This window comes from Nannobrachium achirus (genome assembly GCF_963921795.1).
Source record: "Nannobrachium achirus genome assembly, chromosome: 23".
Lineage (NCBI taxonomy): Eukaryota > Metazoa > Chordata > Actinopteri > Myctophiformes > Myctophidae > Nannobrachium > Nannobrachium achirus.
The window spans coordinates 32872717-32884863 of NC_137830.1; the positions used below are offsets into that span (position 1 = coordinate 32872717).

Here is a 12147-nt window from a genome sequence, read left to right on the forward strand (position 1 = left end):
AGAACAACAGCACACAGTTGGAGCTGCGAGGCAAACCGGGCTCCCCGTCAGGTGCGTGGGTGTACTATTATTCCTAGCGGATCTGAGGAGAGGAGGGGGAGGAGCTTGTGCAACGACACACTGTGATTGGCCAAACAGTCAAGCTACCTTCACAACGTTCGGCACGACAAACTCGATCAATAACTATACTTTATCGGCCTCATTATGTCCAAAACTATTACTCTTCAGGATTCAACAGCAATAGTAGCAGATCCACAAGCTCAAAGTTTCATGTTTTGCACTGTGTTTCGAGCTTGTATTTCAGCTTTTGTTTTGATGTTTATTTAGTGACGTGTAGTCTGATCAAGTAGCGAGATATTAAAAAAAAATAATTAAAAAAAAATCCAAAAGTTCGAATATGAAGATAAGAGGTCTTTGCCCGACAGCAACGATATGCTAAAAGCAAAGGAATCTTTTCTTGTGTGTGTGTGTGTGTGTGTGTGTGTGTGTGTGTGTGTGTGTGTGTGTGTGTGTGTGTGTGTGTGTGTGTGTGCGTGTGTGTGTGTGTGCATGCGTGCAGCATGTGTCTCATGAAGTGATACAACAACGTGTAGCCTCCAGCTCAACGCTCTCCTCGTGGTTTATTTCCTCTTACAGGAAACCATCATGCCGATGACAGAGGAGGACCCAACGCAGTGGAGGTAAGTTTGTCAGTGAGCGATGACGGTAAGTCAGTGTGTTTTAGTGTCAGGTTAAGGCAGTGTTTCTCAAACTTTTACATTGCAAGGTCTTCCCTTAACTCTGACAGTATGCAAATGGAACCAACATTTGGTTCCATTTGTATGCTGTTAGAGTTACAGACTTTCAAGGGTCAATTTAGACCCCCATAAAGGAACCCACAGAGTCCCTAGAATCCACTTTGAGAAACACTGGGTTAAGGGATAGGTCTATAGCCACGTCTTTAGCCATTTTTTATAGTAGCCTGACAGGAATGGGGAGAGAGATGGGGAGGCTGGCATTGCAGCCCGGACCACCACGCCGGCGGCGGCCCCGGGCCTGTTAACCATATTGTTGGCCATGTATACAAATGTGACATTCCAAACTTTCAGAGACAAATGGAATGCCCGAAGTACAAATGGTCATTTGCACACTCTCAGAGTCACAGACCTGCTCTGGTCATTCAGAGCTGATCTACATGCTCACAACGCCTCACGTTGCGAGGCGTTGTGAGCATGTAGATCTGCTACTTTCACAATAGAACCGTGTTATACAAAATGTAATGCCTCAACGCTTAGTGCTCGTCAGGGTGAGGGGGTCCCCAGTTGATTATTTTGGGGGTCACGACCTGAAAAGGTTGAGAACCACTGGTTCGCAGGAGGACGACAGGACGTGCGTGCGCACGCACATGTGCGTGAAATAGATGATTAAAATTGAATTCAAAGAATAATTGATGGATGACTGCAATGAGGACATTCAAGTTTATTACCCACATTAATCATCTCTAAAGTTCATCCTAAGCTTACATTATTAATAAAAAATAATTATGAAATACCATATCTGAAATAGTTTTAAAGTCATTACTGCAAGTTTAAACAAACGCCATCTTGGAAGAAATTACATTTTGTGGGGAAAATACAATAAAACCTCTAATGTGTGGGAATGCTCAAAGCTGCACTATGGAACTTTCCTCTTCTATCCCGGATTCAGGGACGTGCAGAGAATGTTAGAGAGGCAGGGGCTGACATTTCTAAAAGGGCCTTTTGGTGAAAACATCGAAAATAGCAGACCTCCAAGCTTGGAGGTCGGCTATTTTCGGTGCTTGATACCACACTGAACTAAGCATAATCAAGTCAATACTGGAGATAATAATGCAATGGATTTCTACACAGAGAGTGCAATTACTTCAATATAAGATGCTGCATTCAAGTTCAGGAGAGTTTGGACAAGTCAATTCTCTTTAATGCTGCCTTCGGGTATGGCATGGAAAGAGGGCATTTGCGTTTCTTTCACCATAGTAAAAACTGCATTCATGGTCTGGAGAGGGCACTTTTTACAGACTGATAAAATGGCAGGGGCTCAAGCCCCCTTTCATGTCTATGTGTGCACTAGAGCTGGGATCGGGCACATTTTTTCTGTCCGTTCCGAACCCGTGTCCGACAGTTTTCTGTCCGACCCGAGTCGACGTCCGAGCATTAATCATGAAAAAGCGTCCAACCCGAGCCAAGGCCCGAACCTTATGTTTTCAACGCTTTTTCGCCTCGTTTCTTTTTCTTTGAGGAAGCCACTGATTTACACTCACTAGCAAACGTGTTATAATGTGCAGTGAGTGCATGCAGCGTGCCTGCTTGTCACCCTTAATAATATTAAGCCACATTGTGGCGTGTGAAAGTGTTTTAGATAATTACATAAGTAGGCTACGATGATTATTAAATAATATAACGTGCACTGCGCGTCTGGGGACTCTGGTCTGACTGCAGTCAGTGACTCGCTGCAGTCACACACTTAAAATCCTCTTTTACCTCGTATCCTCTGTTAATAAAGTATTCACACACAAACCTTTTCCACAGTTCAATCAATATCAAAATGTATTCAGTCTTACCAGCATAGACGAATCTGACATCTGCTTTTAATATCCAGCGTCCACAAACTCCAGTCCACAACAGCGGCCTTGGCCGTCTTTCTTAATCAAAAACTATTATTAATCCAACCATTATGGTTTATGGGTTTACCGTTTTAGGCTTAGGCTACATTCAACATCGGCCTTTTTAATTATGTCCAATTGTCCATAATGTCCACGAACTAACGCAGCGGCATGGATGAAATTGACTAGTTGTATGTAGCAGCTTACAAATCGAACTATTTACATTAATCAAAAGGTTGACAGCACCAAAGGCTACGTTTAGTGGCCTTTGCCCCTAAAAACGATGACATTCCCAGTGTCTGGGGTTCATGACACATAATTACAACACATACAGGATCCTGCAATTCAACAACACCCATATTACAGTTAACAGTTGCTGTGGTTTTCACCCTACGGCGGTAATGGGATTATAATATGGCTGTGATGGATCTCAGAGCGAAGGATCTATTTTTACACGCGTGTTGCGTAGGTATGTGACTGAGGTTTCTAAACAGCGTGCTGTGCCCCTCTCTCGTGTTTACACCTCATGCCTGTCGTGGTGGCTTTCAGTCTTCAGAACAGGGATGTGCTGGGCCCCTGATTCAGCCCGGGAAAAAGAGTTGGAGAGGCCCTCGTTGTGCGCTATAGAGAGAGATCTCTCTCTATAGCGCTGCTGCTACTCAAAGATTTGCCATTTCAGATCATGACAAGTGACAAGCTAGTGGGCCAATTACATGAGTTATATTTTGTTGTTGTCGGGTGGAAACCTTGTATGTCCAAAACCCTTTGTTTTGTATTTATCATTTAAAAAATTATTTAAACTAGTGAAAACAGCCGATCACACAACGCCTCGCGCTGCCAGGCGTTGTGTGCTTCTAGATCTGCTGTTTTCACTACTTTTGTGCGCCGGCCTTGTATGATGAAGCAGGGCTTTGCTTTGCGAAAAAATGTACAAATTTGAAACTTGGAAATAGGAGGTTTCTGCACGACAGTGACGATTTACTTTGTTGGCTGCCCAGCCCCCAAAATGGAACGAAGGCCGGCATTTTATAAAAAAAAAAAATCCTAATGTGCAGTAATGGCCAGCCTGGACCAGCCGGGAATGAACCGGCCGTTCGGGAGTTGTCCCGCTTTTCCCAATGGCCAGCACGTCCTTGGTATGTGACAGAGGTTTCAAACAGCGTGCGCTCCTCTCTCGTGTTTACACCTCATGCCTGTCGTGGTTGCTTTCAGTCTTCAGAAACCCATGACTCCTTTGTGCCATGCTGCCTGAAATGTCAAATGGCTGGAGGGGCGGGGGTTTAGCTGTCCAAACACATTTACGTCAAGGAGGTGTGAGCACTCTCGCGCACAGGGATGAGTTTATTCTGGAACGTTCGTCTTCATCAGGGGGTTCCGGAATCCTCAGAGTTACTGTACAAAATCTTTGCGTGACTGGAACTTTGTTTTTAAAGATATTAACCACTTGAACCCTCACATCCCTTTCCTGAGGGCTGAGAGACGAAAATAGCTGATATACAAGCTGACAACGCCTCGCCACAAGTGTAATTTGTATAGGGTTGATGGATTTTATAAGCCCTACTGGCGACAGTGGCGACATTCATTTTGTTTTCAATAAATTCAAATAGCCGCTCTACATATAAATGCATAGGCTAGTATTTTGTCATTTCCAATATATTAGGGGTCTCTAATCTCCTAATCTATGGGCCCCCTCACAGCAGTACAGGGCTCTTTTGATCTGAAAACCCATGCAGAATAAGGTCTAATTTCACCCATGCGCCTCGCAGTGAAGTTTAATACACCTTATCATGAATCTAAAACAACACTGATGATGATAGTGATGACAAACAAGTCTATGAAAAATCTATGAAAAAGTTGAATCTGCAACACCATTGTAGTGGGGGTACCTGCTCCATCTCTCTGTCAGCTGAAGGGTCCTTGTGCTGAAAAACGTTGAAGACCCCGGTTCTAGAATAGTGCCCGAGGCATGCCAGAGGCAATTCCTTTGCAGATCAGCTACTTTTGGTGCGTTTGGGTGACGCTGTAGTATGATCAAGTGACACACCAGATAGTTCTGCTGCCGTTGACAATCCTCACCGTCATTGAAAGGGTTAAAATCATGGCGCTGTTGACGGTGAGGACTGTCAATCTTACTGTATTTACTGTAAAAGTATAATTACTTACAGTACGTCGCTCCGGTCCCGCCCGCATCGGTAATGTGCGCACGTTGGGCGTGCACGCAAAGTGAAGCTCCGCCATAGTAAATCCATTGAGAGGCCCATAAAGAGACTTCATCTACTCAAAAAGAGACATTTTGAGCCAAAGGGTGGGCTGATTACTGTACAAAATTCACTCGGCTGGGCGCAGCCATGTTTCTCTTCTGGACCCACACTGTCATGTGACTAGATGACGTAATCGTTGCCATCAAGTGATAATCCCAAAAAACTAAAACAACCCCCTTACGGCCCTTGAAAATAATAGCGGCGGCCTACGGAGAAAGCGGCGCTGCACCAAGGCACCAAGCATCCCTTCAGATTAAAAGGCAGTAGATGTGTTAAGAAGTTAAAATATGGAGATAGAAGGTTTCACCCGAGCAGGGGTGTCACACCAAATTCTGGGCCCTGGGTACAAGGATTCCCTACGGGCCCCCATGAATGTTCTTCATACGGGGAGGGAGTTTAACCCATTTAGACTGGGAGCACATTATTTTGTGCTTTAACTATTGAAAAATAGCAGATATACAAGCTCACAGCTGTGAGATTGTATTTGTGCAAGTCTTTGAATATGTCAAATCCTTCTAAGGTTTTTTTTTCTTCTTTTTCTTTTTTTTTTAAAACCTATGTTTCTATGCCAGTGGTGCTCAAACTTTTTCATGTGAAGGACCCCCAAAATGATATGATTTGAACACCTTTTCACGACTTAAAAATAGCAGATCTACAAGCTCGCAGAGCGGGAATCGGTGCCGCGCTGTGAGCTACTTTTCAATAGCTAAAGTGTAAGGCCCTCCACCTTGGGCCCTAGTAACTCAACTTTTCCCCCCTTGTGAAGCCCCTGCTCCTGACAGCAACGCTATATTATACACATGATTTATAAAATGCTTGAATAAAGTACCTTAATCTTAATTAAATGCTCTTTGTTGAAATGGAACCCTAAGTCATCCATTTGCGTGTTAAAAGCAATTTGAGAGCCACTTTTGGGATCGATACGGCTGTGTGTGAATAATGGTTCCTCTCCTGGCCTGAGGCGTGGTTGAATGATGGCAACCTAACTCTTAAGGTCCTATCATCCTCCCAGTCATGGTGGCATTCCCACAATATTAAGCATGTTCGGTGAGCATTTAATTTAATGTTATTTTGTTTCGCAAATGGTTGTGTATCACAGTACAATACAGTTCCTACAGTATCAAAGGATAATAAAACATGAATAATATGATTAATAGTCCAGCCAAGTATTCAAATATATATACTTGATGATTGGCACATACAACAAAACAAACAAGCAACAATTGAACAATTAGAAAAAACGAGTAGGAAAAAAAAGACAGGGTTAGGGTTAGGGTTAGGGTCAAAGAAGTCAAATCCTATCTATCCTATTCGTCATCTTCGTATTTTATTTGTATAACATTTGTTCAATTGATAAATATTTGTACAACCTTTGGGTCATTGTAGAGAGAATTCCACATTTTGACACCTACAGTATATAGGCTAACTCAGGGGTCTTCAACGTTTTCAGGCCAAGGACCCCTTAGTTGAGAGAGATGAAGCAGGGACCCCCACACCCATAGATCCCATTTAGTTTCATCATTTGACGGCACAATCATCAGTGTATTTTGGATTCATGTCAATTTGTGTTTCCAGATATTAAACCACTTGAACATTCAATAGTTAATAAACTTGATCTTTCACTCTGTTCTTAGGCTGCTCTTTTTCCCCCTCTACACCCAACCTCTTTGCCGAAAATAGCCGATCTACAAGCTCACAACGCCTCGCAGCGCGAGGCATTGTGAGCTTGTAGATCTGCTATTTTTGGCTAAAGTTCTCAGAATATGGAAGCTATAGGTTTCAAGTGAAGTGGTTAATATAAAAAAGGAGAAAGAAAAGCTTCTATCACATAAAGATTTGGAGGACCCCCTGTAGTAACTCTGAGGACCCCCTAGGGGTCCCGGACCCCCTGTTGAAGACCCCTGGGCTAACTGAAAGGTTTTGTGCAGTCTGTGCAAACTGATGCTTAAAATCTAATTTCCTCCTCCTATCCTCCATATTCTGACTCATGAAGCATCATCGTCCTCAGAAATGGGTCTCTTCTTAGGAGAGTTGTTTGCACATGTTTGCACATTTGGCTAACGAGGACGATTTGCATAGGGGAAAGAATCCTGTCCTGTTGCCATGCCAACTGATTATCAAGGCATCGCTTCAACTAGATAACAACTTTGGCAATGAAAGATAGATAGGGGAAAAAAAGTGACCTCTTTGTTTTGTGAAGAACATGATTTTTTTTTTACCCCCGGTGGCCTTCATCAGAACAGCTTGTCACACAGCTTATTCAAAGAGCAATTTCTACATCACTAGAGGGTGGCAAAAAACCTGACTATTACGCCCTATTTAACGTAGCGAAAAAAGCCTTTCTACAAGCTGGTACATGAAGATCTGCTATTTACACCGTTTAAAAATAATCCCATATTAAAATTGGCTTAAGAGAGGGCCGACATAATACATGTGGAAACCATAAAACTAAATAAAAAATAAATAGAGGTTAAATGCGAGGGGGTGTCAATTGTCATCCCTAAATGGTGCCCCTGGTAGACAGCTAGCTCCATTAAAATGATCCCTGGCTAATACGACACATATGCCTTAATACATTATAATTGTCCTCTTTAACTACAATGTAAAATTAAAAACACCTTAAATATTTTATTTCTTCTAGAAATAGCGAATCTTTCACTCAATAGGGGAAATGCCCGTCGCAAGTTGATGACGTCATAAATGTCATGTGTGATCTATCCCTATGGAATTTATGACATGCATGTGCAAATAAAAACACAAACACATTTGAAACATGCTAATATTAACCATAGGAAGTGTTACGTTACATGCATGTCATAAATTCCATAGGGATAGATCACACATGGCATTTATGACATCATCAACTTGCGACGGGCATTTCCCCTATTGAGTGAAAGATTAGCTATTTCTAGAAGAAATAAAATATTTAAAGTGTTTTTAATTTTACATTGTAGTTAAAGAGGACAATTATAATGTATTAAGGCATATTTGTTATATTAGCCCGGGATCCCTTTAAAAAACTTAAATCTTTTATTCTCAACAACATGCTGGCCTTCATCAGATCAGCTTTTCAAAACATTTTGGATTGCATTGGTAAATAACCAGACTTTCCAATGTGATAGTCAGGGACGTGCTGGGCCCCTGATTCAGCCTGGGAAAAAGAGTTGTAGAGGCCCTCATTGCTCACTATAGAGAGAGATCTCTCTCTATAGCGCTGGTGCTACTCAAAGATTTGGCATTTCAGATCATGACAAGTGACAAGCCAGTGGGCCAATTACTGTACATGAGTTATATTTCGTCGTTGTCGGGTGGAAACCTTGTATGTTTGTATTTATCATTTTAAAAATGATTTAAAGTGCGAGGCGTTGTGTGCTTGTAGATCAGCTGTTTTCACTTCTTTTGTGCAACAGCCTTATATGATGAAGCAGGGCTTTGCTTTGCGAAAAAATGTATACATTTGAAACATGGAGATACAAGGTTTCTGCCCGACAGTGACGATTTACTTTGTTGGCCGCCCTGCCCCCAAAATGGAACGAAGGCTGACATTTTATTTTAATTTTTTTCCTAATGGCCGGTCTGGACCGGCCGGGAATGAACCGGCCGTTCGGGAGTTGTCCCGCTTTTCCCAATGGCCAGCACGTCCCTGGTGATAGTTCTGTTTATTGCTGTGTCATTGCCTCGTCACGTTAGGAAAAGCTACAAGTGTTTCCCATTAAATAGTTTTGAATCTTAAATACTTTTCTTTCAGCGAGGCCACTTTTCTCTAGGGAGACGTTCGCAGACTTTGCAGAAAAAAGTAAAAAATAAAGTTACAAGGACGTTATAAATTGGTGTCAATGTTCTGTATGCTTGAATAAGTACTTCAAAGTTCTCTCTCAATTTATCGTAGCACTACATTTCATAGACAGTTGGAATTTATTATAAAAGATGATAAGATGGTTGCTGGAATATTTGAAGTCTTCTTCAATCTGCACTTCTCTAACTGATCGGGATAGCATAATGTATAAACCATTAGGCTAATACAAATAAATAATAGTCCTACTGTCATCTGTAATATGAACATAGATCTATCGTCCAGCATGCGCATATCGTCCTCATATTTAGTATGTTGTGTGTCTGTCTCAAAATAAATGTCCTCCAGTTTGCAGATGAGTTAATATGGGTCACATGGAAAAACAACAACCATAAAATGAAAGAATACATAAATAAATAAATAAACAACACAAAATAAGGTAAATCAAGGTGTAAATAATAGCAAATAAAATGACAGGAGTCGGGTCTTTAGACTGTAGGTAGTAGGTAGGTGATGTGTGGAGGTACACCGTGAAATCGGGGATGTATACTTCAATCTGAGAGTGTAAAAAATAGACCCGTAAAGCCTAATATTGTCACTGTCGGGCAGAATTAAACCTTGTATCTCCAAGTTTAAAATTTGTAAAAAAAAAATCGCAAAGCAAAGCTCTGCTTCATCATACAAGGCAGTCGCACAAAAGTAGTAAAAACAGAAGATCTACAAGGCGTTGTGTGCTTGTAGATCGGCTGTTTTCACTAGTTTAGTTCATTTTTTTAAATGCTCTGTCGCAAGGAGCGCCGCGTGCTGAAAATAGCAGACCTACAAGCTAACAACGTGTCACATCCTAAAACCTTTTTGTTAGCTCTGCAGACCCCAATTCACCCTTTGTCAAGTCCCGCCCATTGTCCCGCCCCTCTTTGCACCCATTGGTTCCTGTGTCTTGGTGGGACAAAAGTCCTTTCTCTCCATCCCCTACCATTGAAATTCAGTTGCTTCTTATTGTTATTTTGTGTATTCAATTCTCATTTTAATCTTGGTTTCAGTAAAAAGGAGCCTCTCAGTGGCAGTATAGTGACAGGGCATGTTTTTAAATGTTTTTATTCCTCCAAAAATGATGTTTTAGCAAATTCAACGTAAACAAGGCGGAACCAGGGCGGGACAAGGCAGATAGAGCCGGCTGGTTGGTCAGTCAGGGACCAACCAGAAGGCTGACAAAGGGTGAATTACAATGGCTCTGCTTAAAACTGTTGGAAACACAATCCGGTTCACGGCCGGTTCCATCCCAAGGTTCAAAGAACCTGGGATGGAACCAGTTCTAGAACAGAATTATGTTGGTGTAAAAGGGGCCTTTGTGAGCTTGTAGGTCTGCTTTAGGCGCGAGTCATGAGTATGAACGGGTCACTGTCATGACTGTTTCCTGTCGACGTCTGTGGAGCTTCCTGTCTTCCTTCTCCGTCGTTTGACCCTCGTCCTCGTTCTGGTACAGCACCCCCCCCCCCCTCCCCCCCCCATCCCACGTCTACACGTTGTCAACTGTTGTCACAGTGCCACCTAGTGGTTTGGAAGGGAGACACAGGGGCCCTCTGTGTCACCTTTTGGAAGCACGGACCCCCCCTCCCCCCCTCCCCCCTCTGCCTGACCAAGCACACGTTCTCAATCACCCCCGGGAACCCCCACCCCCCACTTCTGTCCTCCGTTCAGCCCCATCCACCCATAAGAATCACACACACCTAAGCATCCATGTATGCCTTGCCGTGTGCGTGCGTGCGTGCGGGTGTGTGTGCGCACATATGTGTGACCCCCCCCCCCCACCCACCCCCACCCAAAAAAAAAAAAAGACAAAGAGGGAGTGGCGACGTAGAGGAGGTCTGATAACACGTGATTGCTGTTCTTCTTGGCTGTTTTCTAAACTAGGTGTCAATTCACAACAGGCTTCAGAGGTACCCGCCGCTCAGGAGCCCTGAGAGCGGCGCCGCCGCCGCCCTTCCCCTACTCGACCACCGGGGGGAGCCGCTCCTCCACCAGCAGCAGCAGCAGCAGCCGGGGCCCCACCCCCACCCCCAGGGACCCCTGCAGCACCCTCAGCCGCTGGCGTCGGCGGCAGGCACCCCCACCCACCTCCACCACCTCCACCACCTCCAGGCCGCTCATCCTCCTCCTCCTCACTACCCTCTGCCGCCGGTGGTCAGCGACCTCCGCGCCGACGCGCGGGCCGACGCGCTCGTCCACTGTCAGCAGATCGTCAAGGTCATCGTGCTGGACAACGGCGGAGGAGGAGGCCGGAGCCGGGTGGAGGCCTTCCTGGCGCAGACCCCCGCGCACCATCAACCACTCCACCGACACCAGCATCACTGGCGCCACGGGCAGCGCCAGTTCAGCCAGTCGGCCATGTCCAGCCCCGTCCGCTGCCGCGACGCCAGCGACGAGCCTCAGCCCCCGCTGCCGCCGCCCCCGCCCCCCTACAACCACCCCCACCAGTACATCCCGCCGCCGGACCCCCGGCTCGGCCTACTGCGGACCTCCAGCGGCTCTCGGAGCATGGTGTAAATAATGATGATCATAAAAAAAAAGAAAACAAACTAACTACACAAAAACACTCGCCCCACCCCCACCCCCCGCTGCTCACACGCCCCCCCCCCCCCCCCCCCCCTGATTTATATGCTTTTCCCGTTGCGCAGTGGTTGGTTTCGCACGCCGGGAAATAGATTTTTGACGCGGCCCCATACCATCGTTGAGACAAAGTATGATTCGCGCTTAAAGGAGTTGTTCACCCAAGAAATGACTTCATTTCTAGCGTTTACTTACCCAATGGTGTCTTTGACTCGCGCAGTTTTGTTTTGTAAAAACATTCTTTAATGGTGAATCCAGAATCCAGAATCCAAAAAACTTGAACTGAATGGAATTAATCTGAGACTTCACATAACAGCAAAACAATATCAAAAATATGTCCACCCACCCGTCTATCTCTTCACTAGGGATGGGACAATATGAAAATTTCATATCACGATTATTGTGACAAAATAAATCGAGATTTACGATATCGCGATAATCAAAATCCATTATCCTGGGATGGAACATTTGCCAAAAAATAGCAGATCTACAAGCTTGTTGATCGGCAATTTTTTTGGCAAAGACATATGATAGTGAAAAAAAGACTATCAAGTACATATATTATAAGTAGGCCTACCTTTTACCAATTTTAGAGGGTTTAAGTGGTATCGGATATGCAGCTCAGCAAATAAAAGGTGAATTGATCCTAGTGCATGACGGAGGACGAGTTCACGATAGATTAAATCTTATCCCGATAAAAGATAATATCGCATATCGCCCCTATCCCTACTCTTCACGTTGTATTTTCTTCTACTATGGTTATAGAACGAGAAAATGCACCAGAGACGCACACGCGTGGGGTCTCACGTGCATGTGAACAAGCTCCGGTTGAATCCTACGGGCACGCCCAATGCATGAGCCGG

The 12147-nt window shown here is 44.3% G+C and overlaps 1 protein-coding gene across 1 annotated transcript in view; it reads left to right on the forward strand.

Moving 5' to 3' along the window:
• The window catches only part of iqsec3a (IQ motif and Sec7 domain ArfGEF 3a), a gene marked incomplete at its 3' end in the record, with an annotated part of 95936 nt that extends 84715 nt beyond the window's left edge, over window positions 1-11221 (forward strand). The window contains exons 10-12 of the mRNA XM_080754602.1: window positions 1-51; window positions 637-680; window positions 10589-11221. The exon at window positions 1-51 is cut by the window's left edge and continues 42 nt beyond it. Coding sequence (XP_080610728.1) covers window positions 1-51; window positions 637-680; window positions 10589-11221 — 728 coding nt within the window. The remainder of the gene's footprint in view (window positions 52-636; window positions 681-10588) is intronic.
• Window positions 11222-12147: the final 926 nt, after the last annotated feature.